Raw genomic sequence first — 11,363 nt, forward strand, 5'->3', positions numbered from 1 at the left:
GGCGGCGGCCCCGGCGGCTCTGCCGAGTGGCTGGCTTCGGTGGCCTTCGGCAGGCGGCTGTGTGCGGCTATATGCAGCGGCTATATGCAGAGCTCTGCCGAGTGCCGCTCACACGGTCGCACCGGGACGCGCCGACCAGGAGCATCGGCAGCGGCTCCCCCGTGGATTCCGCAGCCATCCGCTACGGGCCGGCGGAGCCGCCACGACGCGCCGGCTTTGCCCAGCTACTTAGCGCCGCACGGCGTGCGGCTCCGTGGCTCGGCAGAGCCGCACGGCATGCGGCGGGCGCTACTGCGCGCTCCTGCCGGCCCCGGCTGCGTGCATGGCTGCCGGCCGGACCCGGCAGCCCAGACCGTGGCCAACCAGGCGGGCATGCCGTCGGGGCCGCAGGGTAGCGCAGCCCGGCTCGGCGGCGTCCGCGATCGGCCACGACGGCACCCCAGTGGACGGCGGGCCCGGCGGCCCCGCCAGACCGTTAGCGCACGCCGCACGGCGTGCGGCGCCCTAGCCCGATCGGCCGCAACGGTCCCCAGCCCAGAGCCAATCGGCATTGCACGGCCGGCCGGCCCATACGCCCGCAGGCCCGTCCCCTCGCGGGCACGCACCAGCGCGAGGCCGCGGTGGCTGCTGCCGCGGGCTCCGGCGGCCGGTCGCATTGGCGGACGGGTCGGGCTGCGCCCCGCGGCCGCGGCGTCGCTACCGTTATCAGGGCGGCTTATCGCGTACTAAAGGCCGGGTAACTGGGTCACCGTGACCCGCCCGCCGGACCGGACCTTATAAGACCGGATCCGCTGCCGGCAACTCTCCATCGCTCTGCCCCGCCTCAGCTTTACTACTACAACAATGTCTGCTGCCTCTGCCCCCGGACCGTGCTGCCTTACTGGCGTCAAGCATGGTGAGTACTGATGGCGCAGCGGATGCCCCGCCCGGCGAGCTACCGCAGCGCCCGGCTGGGCGCGGCCGTACGGCCGTCCCAAGCTGTTGGTGCGCCGGTGTTGGGTCAATTGCCGCCAATTGGCCGGTGCCGGCGCGGTGGCTCGGTGCTACCGCGGTGGGACCCGTGCCGACCCGCCGCCGCGGGTCCCGCCCCCCTACCCGTCACCGCACGGACCACCGAACCCGCTAACCGCCCAGAGGGTCCTGTCTCCGGAAAGATGATCGACTACCACGGCACCGAGACCTACGTCACCGGTGACGAGAAGTCGAAGAAGATCATCCTCATCCTCTCGGACATCTTCGGCCACGTCCTCAGCAACACCCAGCTGATCGCCGACCAGTTCGCCGAGTGCGGCTACTACGTCGTCGTGCCCGACCTCTTCGAGGGCGACGCCCTGCCGTTCCTGCCCTTCGACCAGCTCGGCACCGTCGACCTCCCGGCGTGGCTCGGCAAGCACACGGCCGAGATGGTCACGCCCCTGACCGAGAAGATCGTCGGCCACCTCAAGGCGGACTTCGCGCCCGAGTCGATCGGTGCCGTCGGCTACTGCTTCGGCGCCAAGTACGTCCTGCGCCTGATGAACGCCGGCCTCGCCCAGGTCGGTGCCATCGCGCACCCGTCGTTCTGCGACAACGAGGAGTTCGACGCCGTCCGCCAGCCGCTCATCATCGAGGCCGCCGAGACCGACCCGATCTTCCCGACCGAGAACCGCCACAAGGTCGAGGTGATGCTCGCCGCCAACAAGATCCCGTACCAGATCTCGGTCTACTCGGGCGTCGTGCACGGCTTCGCCGTCCGCACCGACCTGGCCGTTCCCCAGAACAAGTACGCCAAGGAGCAGGCGTTCCTCGGCATGGCCGCGTTCTTCAACAACTACTTGTAAACGGTATCTTGTAACGAATAAACGACTCCAGCCTGTGCCTGTCCCTGTCTAGCGGATGCTCGCGCCGGCCCACTTGGCCGCGCTGAACGCGAGGTCGTCCATGAACGACGTGCTGCTGTGCACGGTGGTGCCGCCGAGGACGATGCGCACGCCCGGCGTGCCCTCGTTGATCTTGGCGACCAGCCGGGCCTCGGCGTACGTGGCGCCGCCGACAAAGTAGACGATGATGTCCTGGGGCTTGTCGCGCGTGGCCGCGCCGCTCTCGAGGAAGGGGTAGGCGGCCTCGCGCAGCCGGCCCTTGAGGAGCGCGCTCAGCGTGCGCTCGAGGAGCGTCGTGTGCTGCGTGTACACGTTCTCGACGTCGTGCACGCCCTTGAACCCGCTCGGGCCGCGGAAGATGGTGTCGGCCGCGAAGAGGTCCTCCTGGCGCTCGTCCGCGCCCGCGTAGCGCACCAGCGTCCGCAGCGTGTCCAGCCGGTAGTCTGACACGCCCAGCGACGCCAGCATGCCGCACAGCGACCCGAACGCGTTGTTGGGCATGCGCTCGTACCGCAGCCCGTACAGCGCGACCAGCCGCACCTTGACGTCGTGCGGCAGCTCGTCGCCCAGGAACTTGCGCAGCAGCTTGAGGTCCTGGTTGTGCGTGTCCCGGCAGGCCAGGCTCTGCTCGAGCTGGCCGATCTCGAGCATGTCGTACAGGTCCACCAGCCGGCTGATCTCCGACACGAGCGTGACGTGCTTGGTCACGTTGCCCGACAGCTTGCGGAACTCGGGGTACTCCTCCACGAACCGCTTCATGTCCGCGATCGACTCGATGTTCATGTTGCTCTTGGTCTTGCTCTGGTAGTTGTCCACAAACTCCTTGATCGACGCGCCCAGGTCGCCAAAGTTCATGAACATGCTCTGCTTGTAGAACGGGTCCTGCTCCGGCGACAGCACGATCTCCTTCATGTCCGGCCGCGCGTCCGGCACGCCCGACAGGTCCACCCGGCCGTTCTTGATGCCCAGAAAGTGGTGCACCATTGCCTGGTACGTCCACGGCGTCAGCAGCGGCGTCACCGGGTCGTTCTTGCGGTCCAGGATCAGCAGCGTAGGCGGCGTGTCTGTCCGCCGGAAGTCGAACAGCGACGGCTCCTGCTGCATGTTGTACTGCGTCTCGATCGCCAGCGACTTGGCCATCGCGCTGTTGGCCTCGAACCGGATCACCGGCCGCTTCTTGAGCGCCAGACACGCCGCCATGATGCCCTCCACCGACCGCATGAACGGCCCGGGCGACCAGGCCTCGGCGGCGTCTCCGAAGATCATCTTGTCGGGCGCCTGCAGGTTCATCGTGAACAGGTCCCGGTTGATCACCAGGTAGTCTGCAAACACCTCCTGCACGCTCTTGACGACCTCGTAGTCGTCTGCCTCGGCCACCCGCTCGAGCGAGCTCTTCTTGATGATGTTGCTGAAGAAGAGCTCGTACTCGCCGTACTTGGGCTCCCGCAGCTCCTCGATCAGCTGCTGCACGCTCTCGCCGGTGGGCCGCACGAACACGACGCACTTGAGGTGCCGCATGCGCTCGCGCTTGGGATTGTCGAGTCGGCTGCCGGTCAGCACTCTGCGGCTATATGCGGCTATATGCGGCTATGCGCCACTGCCCGCAGGGCAGCCACCCCGACGGAGTCGCCGCCGGAGGCTTGTTGGTCAGCCGCCGGCGGCGACATCGAGGGTGTGCCCTGCGGGCGGCTATGCGCCACTGCGGCTATGCGCCACTGCCGCCGGGCAGCCCCGACGTCGCCGTCGCCATGCTCACCAGCCACGGCACCCAGCGGCGCGCCACCGTCAGCCGCGGGTCAGCCGCCATCGCCGATCGCCGATCGGCGGGTCGCACCGCCCAGCGTCAGCTACTTACTCGATCAGGTAGACCTCGTTCTGCAGCAGCAGCGACTGTGTGGACACCATGGAGATGATGGACGTCTGAGGGTCAGCCAGCTCTCCGCGCGCACGTACTGTCTCGCTGTCCAGCAGGATGATCTTCATCTTGTTCGACCCAGAGTCGTAGACGGAGCCGGTCTTGCCGCCAGTGGTGCCCAGCATCCGGCTCACATAGCTCTCGACAGCCTTGTAGAGGTCCATCGCGGCCGTGTGACCAATCCGCGCACGCAGTCGTGGCGTGGGCTCTGTGCAGGTCGTGCGGTCGTGAGGGGCCTGGCGGTCGGTGTCGCGATCGGTGCGCTTGGTAGGTCGGGCAGCTGCGTCGGTGACTGGTCTAAAAAACACGGGACGCAGGCCTCCTCTAACTTTGACGACAACGCATCTTCGTCTACAACCCGGATCGATACGGTGGCGCACCCCTCAGAGCGTGCGAGCAAAGGTAGGGCGGGCGCGGGCGCGTCGGGGCGGGCGCAGACGCGTCGGGGCGGGCGCGCGCGGCGGATGCGCTGACGGCAGACCGAAGCCAGGCACGACCCGGACTGCTCTCGACCACGGACGACACAGACGCGGGCCGCACGAGGGACCGCTAGACTATAGACAATTGGGCGCGCCGCACAGGATGATCGCCGCGCTGGACAAGGCCCTGCAGGGCACGGCGGACCAGCTGGGCATGGACGTCGATCCGCTCAAGCTGATGGTCACGCTGTTTGCGTCGTACCCGCTGTGCGGGCTGATGAAGCGGCTGCCGGACGACAGGCCCGTGCTCAAGAAGCTGTTCTGCCTGAGGTAGGTGGGTGCGCGGCCGCGCTGACGCCAGCGTCTCGGCGTTCTACCTGCTGGGCGTGTTTGACCTGGGCGAGGGCGTGCGCACGCTGCTGGTGTGCTCGATGGGCGCGTACGCGGCCGCCAAGTACGTCCGGAGCCCGTGGATGCCGTGGGCGGTGTTTGTGGTGTCGATGCTGCACCTGATGGCCAAGTGAGTAGCCGGGCGGCGGCGCTGACGACAGCCACCTGTACCACGCGTGGTACGTGAATCCGGACGGCAAGATGGACATCACGGGCGCGCACATGGTGCTGGTCATGAAGACGACCGCGTTCGCGTGGAACGTGGCCGACGGGCGGCGGCCGGAGCGCGAGCTGTCGGCGCTGCAGCGCGACCGCGCGCTGCGGGCGCTGCCGCCCGTGCTCGACTACCTCACCTACGTCTTCTTCTTCCCGTCGCTGCTGATCGGGCCGTCGTTCGACTTTGCCGAGTTCGCCCGGTGGCTGGACCTGTCCATGTTCGACGAGCCCGCCCGCACGCGCGGCGGCAAGCCGCGCCGGCGCATCCCGCGCTCCGGCCGCGTGGCCACGCTCAAGGCGGCCGAGGGCGTGCTCTACGTCGCGCTCTGGGTCGCGCTCACGCCCACGTTCTCGGCCGAGGCTGTGCTGGGCGACGGCTTCATGACCCACAACGTCGTCTACCGGATCTTCTTCCTGTGGCCGCTCAACATCGTCTACCGGCTCAAGTACTACGGCGCGTGGTCGCTCGCCGAGGGCGCCTGCATCCTCTCCGGCCTCGGCTACAACGGCCGCGACGACAAGGGCCGCGCGCGCTGGGACCGCGTCCGCAACATCGACCCGGTGCGCTTCGAGACCGGCCAGAACACGTTCACGCTGCTCGAGAAGTGGAACATGAACACCAACAAGTGGCTCAAGTCGTACGTCTACCTGCGCGTGACCCCGGCCGGCCGCAAGCCCGGCTTCCGCTCGACCATGGCCACTTTCTGCGCCTCGGCGTTCTGGCACGGCATCCACCCCGGCTACTACCTGACCTTTGTGACCGGCGCGTTCATGCAGACCTGCGGCAAGTACTCGCGCCGCTACATCCGCCCGTTCTTCCTGACCCCGGACCTGTCGGGCCCCGGGCCGTACAAGCGCTACTTTGACTTTGTGTCCTGGGTCGCTGTCCAGCTCGGCATCGCCTACACCGTCCAGCCGTTTGTCATCCTGGGCTTTTACGACTCGATGCGCCTCTGGGCGCGCGTCTGGTTCTACGGCCACGTCGTCCTGTTCTCCATGATGATCGTGTTCAGCACCGGCGTCCGCAAGACCATCGAGGGGCGCCTCCGCGAGCGCTCCAAGACGGCGTCCAAGCTCGACCAGATCAAGTACGAGGCCGAGCAGAGCCGCATGCGCGCTGGCCACAGCCCGGCGCTCGGCATTCCCGACACCGACCTTGACGAGCTGCGCGAGGGCGTCGAGGAGGACATGCGCGAGCTCCGCAAGGACATCGAGACCCTGCGCGCGCGCTCGCGCCGCACGCAGTCCAAGATCGCCAGCGCCTAGCGGGCGAGTCATGTAATTATGTGTAATCTACGCTGTACAACGCAGAAACGCAGGCCCGGAACGGCGGCTATATGCCTGCCGGCGGCTATATGGGAGCGTGGGCGGCTGTATGGGATGGCGGCTGTATGGGATGGCGGCTGTCGGGAGCGGCTGCCCACGGACGTCGCCAGACCGGCCCGCTGGACGCTGGTAGGCCTGCCGAGATGCCACCCCGGCCTGTGGGTGTGCCCGCCAGCCCGCGGGACCGCCCGCAGGGAAGCCGCGTTGGGCACGGTCGCCGCTGGACGCAGCGCGCGGACCAGCGGACCGGTGTGCTGTCGGCAGTGTGCTCGGACGTCGGATGCCTGGAACGGCAATTTTCAGGGGCTACCATGCGACGACGTCACAACGCACGTCTCCATACGCCGCGATGGTACCCGGGTCGCGCTGGACGCTTGATAGACCGCAGCGGTGGCGATCGTGCGGCGCACTGCACGGCGACTGTCGAGCCATGCCGCGCCATGCACGGCTGCGTACTGCCGATCGCGCGGCGCGGGCGGGGCCGCCGGGACCGTGGGATCGGCAGGCGTCAGCGTCGACGGCGGGGCACAGCGGCAGAGCACCCGCGGCACCGTTCGCCCCGTGCCGCCACACAGCCGCCACGGGCGACCACACGGGCGGGTGTACGTGGTTACGTCAGCAGACCCTTGCGCCGCACCGCGCGCGGCGCAGGGTCCACACTCAGGGTTGGTTACCCGGAGATCACAGCAGTCCTGAAAAATTTCAGATCGACGTCCGGCAACAGAACCCGATCCGCCTCGCTGCCCCGCGTCCTCGCCTCGATCGTCCCGCGCTCTCTGCGTCGCCGTCCTCGTCGTCTGCTCTTCCGGCTGCCACCCCAGCGCCGAACCAGGCCGACCATGGCCCGCGAAAACCCCGCCAAGCTGTCGGAGCACGAGCGGTTCCTGGCCTGCATCGCAGATGTCTCGCAGGAGCTCGTCGCGTCGCTCGCGACGCCGACAAAGGACATTAACCTGAACGGACTCATCGGCCGGTACTCGAAGAAGTACAAGCTCACGCACCAGCCGCGCCTGACGGACATTATCTCGGGAATTCCGGACCAGCACAAGAAGTACCTGCTGCCAAAGCTCAAGGCCAAGCCGGTGCGCACGGCCAGCGGTGTAAGTACGTCCCGGAGCGCGCTGACGCCAGATCGCGGTCGTCGCCGTCATGTGCAAGCCGCACCGGTGCCCGCACATCGCCTACACCGGCAACATCTGCGTGTACTGTCCGGGCGGCCCCGACTCGGACTTTGAGTACTCGACGCAGTCGTACACCGGGTACGAGCCGACGTCGATGCGTGCAATTCGCGCCCGGTACGATCCGTACGAGCAGGCGCGCGGGCGCATCGAGCAGCTGCGCCAGCTGGGCCACACGGTCGACAAGGTCGAGTACATCATCATGGGCGGCACGTTCATGTCGCTGCCGACCGAGTACCGCGAGTGGTTCATCGCCAACCTGCACAACGCGCTCTCGGGCTACTCGGGCACAGACAGCGTCGACGAGAGCGTGGCCATGTCGCACTACTCGCAGACCAAGTGCGTCGGCATCACGATCGAGACCCGGCCGGACTACTGCCTGGACCAGCACCTGACGGACATGCTGCGCTACGGGTGCACGCGGCTCGAGATCGGCGTGCAGTCGGTGTACGAGGACGTCGCGCGCGACACGAACCGCGGGCACACGGTCAAGGCCGTGTGCGAGACGTTCTGCCTGGCCAAGGACGCCGGCTACAAGGTCGTCTCGCACATGATGCCGGACCTGCCCAACGTCGGCATGGAGCGCGACCTGGAGCAGTTCCGCGAGTACTTCGACAACCCCGCGTTCCGCACGGACGGCCTCAAGCTGTACCCCACGCTCGTCATCCGCGGCACGGGCCTGTACGAGCTGTGGAAGGCCGGCCAGTACCGGTCGTACTCGGCCAACGGCCTGGTCGACCTCGTCGCGCGCATCCTGGCGCTCGTGCCGCCCTGGACGCGCATCTACCGCGTCCAGCGCGACATCCCCATGCCGCTCGTCACGGCCGGCGTCGAGAACGGCAACCTGCGCGAGCTGGCGCTCGCGCGCATGCGCGACTTTGGCACCACCTGCCGCGACGTGCGCGCGCGCGAGGTCGGCATCCAGGAGGTCCACCACAAGGTCCGGCCCGAGCAGGTCGAGCTCATCCGCCGCGACTACACGGCCAACGGCGGCTGGGAGACCTTCCTGTCGTACGAGGACCCCAAGCAGGACATCCTCGTCGGCCTGCTGCGGCTGCGGCGCTGCGCCAAGCGCACCACCTTCCGCCCGGAGCTCACCGCCGTGCCGACGTCGATCGTGCGCGAGCTGCACGTCTACGGCTCGGCCGTCGCGGTCCACTCGCGCGACCCCAAAAAGTTCCAGCACCAGGGCTTCGGCACCCTCCTCATGGAGGAGGCCGAGCGCATCGCGCGCGACGAGCACGGCTCGACCAAGATCGCTGTCATCTCCGGCGTCGGCGTGCGCAACTACTACGCCAAGCTCGGCTACTCGGTCGACGGGCCGTATATGTCCAAGACGCTCGCCTGAGCCGCACGCTGCCGCCGTCCTGCATTATCTCATCGGCGCCACGCCCAATCGCGCCTAGCCGCCGCACGCCGCCCCTTTAGGCCGCCGCGCCCACGCATCCTCCCGCATCCGTCTGCGCTAGCCGCTTTCGCCGCTGTCGCCGCCGTGACACGTCTCGGAGCCACCACGACTGTATCATACTTGACAATACACCGATCGCCTGCCTCTATCGCGCCACGCGCTGCTGCAGCCCGTGCCGCTAGCCGCGCCCTGCGACCGATCGGGCGCGCCAGGCCGCCCGTAGCGGGCGTGCCGGGAGCCCTTGCGCGCCGGTCGCTGCCGGCACCGCAGCCGGCGCCGCCGCTGGAGCCGCGCCGGCTGGGCCACGTCGCCGCGCATCCGGCTAGCGCCGTCCTAGCCGCCCGGTTCGTCGTAGCTCAGGAACACGTCTGCGCCCGATGGCCGCCATCTGAAACCGCGTCTGCCGACGGCTGCAGAACCGGGTTCGTGACCGCGTGCTAGCCGGGCTTGCGCTTCCAGAACGGCATCTAGCCCGGCGGACGGCGGCAGCCGTACATGGCAGATTAGATGACGGAGTCGTGCCGCCGCAGGCCTGTTATCGTGCCTAGTGTGTCTGAGATCTCCAAGACCGACCGCGGCGGTGCTGGCCCGGGGCTACATATACGCGCGCGCAGCCTGCCTGCCGCCCATGCTGTCTCCGGTGACGTCTCTGGACACGTCGGCGCCGCCGTCCCCGCCGACGACGGCCGCGCAGAAGGATCCGCGCGCGCTGCTGGTCTCGCTCTGCGACCGGTTCCTGCCGCTGCTGGGCGACCTGGCGCTGGTGCGGGCGGGGCAGCCGGGCGCGGTCGACGCGCTGAGTGAGCACGCCAACGCTATCTACGCGGACCTGGTGGCCGCGCGTGGGGCGCTGGACCCGTCAGGCCAGCCGACGCCGACGCTGACGCCGCAGAGCGCACGGCCGCCGCAGCGGCTGCCGACCCCGCCGGCTGGGTCTGTTGGGGGGACGGGTGTGGCTGGGGGCGGCGGCGGACGGCCGCCGTCAGGACCGCCGGGCGGGATCGCGCACGGGTCGGGGCCAGAGTCGGGGCCGGGGGCGGGTCGGGTGCCCGGGTCGGGGCCGGTGCCCGGGTCGGTGCTCGCGACAGCGCCCGGGTCGATGCCCGGGTCGGTGCCCGCGACGACCCGCCTGATCCCCGGGTCGGGTCCTGGGCCGCAGGCGCGACCGCTGGCCGGCCCGCCCGGCCCGTGGCCCGGGCCCGGACCCGTGGCCAGACCTCCCGGACCTGTGTCCGGACCCCCGGGGCCTCTGGCCACGGCCGCTCCAATTTCTCCCTGGCGACCGTTCCCCGCCGCCCTCGTGCCCGGCCGGCCACCTCCCCCGGTCGAGCCCCAGGTCTTCGCGCCCTGGCCCGGCCCCAGCTTCCCTCCCTCCAAGCGCCTCCGGCTCGACACGACCGCCGTCTGGCCTGCCTCCGAGGGCCGCAGCCCCGTCTACGACGGCCCCGTCTACGTCCAGGCCAGTCCCACCGACCGGCCGCTGATCTCGCGCTACCGCGTCCTTCCCCTCGTCACCGACAGCGTCCGCCAGGACGGCATGGCCTTGCTCTCCAAGCGCCGTCGGGTACGTCGCGCGCGGTTCCCGCTGACGCCAGGAACAGCTCTGGAGCATGATCGAGGGCGAGATCCACACGTGCGCCCTGGGCTACTCGTCTGCGTAAGTCGCGCCCGGGCCCGCTGACCCAGTCCGCTCAAGACCACGGCCGAGTTCTGCGACCTGGCGTACTCGCGCGACGCGCGCATGAAGCGCTCGCCCAAGAACGACCTGGCCATCGCCGACGCCCTGCTCGACGGCGTCGCCCGCTTCCGCGCCCGGCTCTACCAGACCCTGCCGGACAGGGTCCGGTACGTGCCTGGCGGGCGCGCCGTTCTGGTCGACTGCGACATCTACACGTACGCGGAGACGCTGCACGGCCTGCGCCTGCGGCCGCCCAACTTTTACCAGTACCTCTTTGCGGCCGCGTTCTGGCGCTGGGTCCGCGACCAGATCGGCTCCGACGACCCGTCCGCCAGCCCGCGCGCCCGCCACCCCCGCCCGGTCGAGTCCGTCCAGGAGTGGTGGGAGGCTTGCGTGGCCATCTGCAATCGTGCGTTTGCGGACCATCCGACGCGCGACCAACGCAAGGCCTTTTTCAAGTCCCGGCTCGCCTGGGACGAGCGTCTGTATGGTGGATAGCCGGTGCGTTGAAATTATCAGGGGCTGCATGCGCATGCATGCGGCTATACGCCACACGTCCCCGCCACATTCCCCGCATCCAGCGAGCCAGCGGCAACGCGCCAGTGCTACATCCGAGCCGACGCGCCCAGGGCCTGTCCTGACGGAGTAGGTGCTGACGCTCGTGACTGGCGAGCCTCCGGCGGCGACTCCGTCGAGGGTGCGCCCTGCGGGCGGCTATGCGCCACGCGGCTATGCGCCACGCGGAAAAGTGCCACGCGGATATGCGTCACTACATGCGCGCCTGGCGGAGTCGCCGCTGGAGCTCGTGGCTGAGCGTCTAGCGACTGTTCCGAGGTGGCTGTCCTGCGGCGGTGGCGCACAGCCGCGTGGCGCATAGCCGCCCGCAGGGCGCACCCTCGACGGAGTCGCCGCCCGGGGGGGGGGGGGGGGGGGGCCGCCCGGGGCGCCCCCCCGCGGGGGGGGGGCCCCCCCGC

General features: G+C 69.3%; 5 protein-coding genes across 5 annotated transcripts; 4 read left to right on the top strand and 1 right to left on the bottom strand.

Moving 5' to 3' along the window:
- Nucleotides 1-745: 745 nt before the first annotated feature.
- V1510DRAFT_421759 (dienelactone hydrolase) lies at nucleotides 746-1,855 on the top strand. The gene is made up of 2 exons (XM_066934670.1): nucleotides 746-895; nucleotides 1,135-1,855. The coding sequence occupies exons 1-2, from the start codon at nucleotides 844-846 to the stop codon at nucleotides 1,818-1,820; spliced, it is 738 nt and encodes a 245-aa protein (XP_066787232.1). The 5' UTR covers nucleotides 746-843; the 3' UTR covers nucleotides 1,821-1,855.
- Nucleotides 1,755-4,056, bottom strand: V1510DRAFT_421762 (Sec1-like protein). Its single transcript, XM_066934671.1, has 3 exons — nucleotides 3,813-4,056; nucleotides 3,715-3,779; nucleotides 1,755-3,405 (listed from the first exon to the last, which is right to left on the bottom strand). Exons 1-3 carry the CDS (start codon nucleotides 3,936-3,938, stop codon nucleotides 1,869-1,871), a joined length of 1,728 nt encoding a protein of 575 aa, XP_066787233.1. The 5' UTR covers nucleotides 3,939-4,056; the 3' UTR covers nucleotides 1,755-1,868.
- Nucleotides 3,971-6,113, top strand: V1510DRAFT_421766 (MBOAT, membrane-bound O-acyltransferase family-domain-containing protein). Its single transcript, XM_066934672.1, has 4 exons — nucleotides 3,971-4,176; nucleotides 4,254-4,523; nucleotides 4,555-4,713; nucleotides 4,745-6,113. The coding sequence occupies exons 2-4, from the start codon at nucleotides 4,357-4,359 to the stop codon at nucleotides 6,063-6,065; spliced, it is 1,647 nt and encodes a 548-aa protein (XP_066787234.1). The 5' UTR covers nucleotides 3,971-4,176; nucleotides 4,254-4,356; the 3' UTR covers nucleotides 6,066-6,113.
- A 633-nt stretch (nucleotides 6,114-6,746) lies between these two features.
- V1510DRAFT_431720 (uncharacterized protein) lies at nucleotides 6,747-8,860 on the top strand. The gene is made up of 2 exons (XM_066935444.1): nucleotides 6,747-7,225; nucleotides 7,257-8,860. The coding sequence occupies exons 1-2, from the start codon at nucleotides 6,965-6,967 to the stop codon at nucleotides 8,649-8,651; spliced, it is 1,656 nt and encodes a 551-aa protein (XP_066787235.1). The 5' UTR covers nucleotides 6,747-6,964; the 3' UTR covers nucleotides 8,652-8,860.
- Nucleotides 8,861-9,339: 479 nt separating this feature from the next.
- On the top strand, nucleotides 9,340-10,887 carry V1510DRAFT_404635 (uncharacterized protein; the record flags this gene model as incomplete). The annotated part of the gene is made up of 4 exons (XM_066932266.1): nucleotides 9,340-9,644; nucleotides 10,074-10,275; nucleotides 10,307-10,368; nucleotides 10,398-10,887. 4 exons carry the CDS (start codon nucleotides 9,340-9,342, stop codon nucleotides 10,885-10,887), a joined length of 1,059 nt encoding a protein of 352 aa, XP_066787236.1.
- Between the last annotated feature and the right edge of the window lie 476 nt (nucleotides 10,888-11,363).

Source organism: Dipodascopsis tothii (assembly GCF_038497935.1).
Source record: "Dipodascopsis tothii strain CBS 759.85 unplaced genomic scaffold V1510scaffold_32, whole genome shotgun sequence".
Lineage (NCBI taxonomy): Eukaryota > Fungi > Ascomycota > Lipomycetes > Lipomycetales > Lipomycetaceae > Neoaidaea > Neoaidaea tothii.

What these genes read in the sequence shown, in the direction of transcription:
- V1510DRAFT_421759 (XM_066934670.1), top strand. Translation starts at nt 844, where the DNA reads ATGTCTGCTGCCTCTGCCCCCGGACCGTGCTGCCTTACTGGCGTCAAG. An exon ending in CCTTACTGGCGTCAAGCATG is followed by an intron (nt 896 to 1,134) that starts GTGAGTACTGAT and finishes CTAACCGCCCAG; the next exon opens with AGGGTCCTGTCTCCGGAAAG.
- V1510DRAFT_421766 (XM_066934672.1), top strand. Translation starts at nt 4,357, where the DNA reads ATGATCGCCGCGCTGGACAAGGCCCTGCAGGGCACGGCGGACCAGCTG. An exon ending in AAGAAGCTGTTCTGCCTGAG is followed by an intron (nt 4,524 to 4,554) that starts GTAGGTGGGTGC and finishes CGCTGACGCCAG; the next exon opens with CGTCTCGGCGTTCTACCTGC. An exon ending in ATGCTGCACCTGATGGCCAA is followed by an intron (nt 4,714 to 4,744) that starts GTGAGTAGCCGG and finishes CGCTGACGACAG; the next exon opens with CCACCTGTACCACGCGTGGT.
- V1510DRAFT_421762 (XM_066934671.1), bottom strand. Translation starts at nt 3,938, where the DNA reads ATGGACCTCTACAAGGCTGTCGAGAGCTATGTGAGCCGGATGCTGGGC. An exon ending in TCCTGCTGGACAGCGAGACA is followed by an intron (nt 3,780 to 3,812) that starts GTACGTGCGCGC and finishes GCTGACCCTCAG; the next exon opens with ACGTCCATCATCTCCATGGT. An exon ending in AACGAGGTCTACCTGATCGA is followed by an intron (nt 3,406 to 3,714) that starts GTAAGTAGCTGA and finishes GCTGACCGGCAG; the next exon opens with CCGACTCGACAATCCCAAGC.
- V1510DRAFT_431720 (XM_066935444.1), top strand. Translation starts at nt 6,965, where the DNA reads ATGGCCCGCGAAAACCCCGCCAAGCTGTCGGAGCACGAGCGGTTCCTG. An exon ending in CGGTGCGCACGGCCAGCGGT is followed by an intron (nt 7,226 to 7,256) that starts GTAAGTACGTCC and finishes CGCTGACGCCAG; the next exon opens with ATCGCGGTCGTCGCCGTCAT.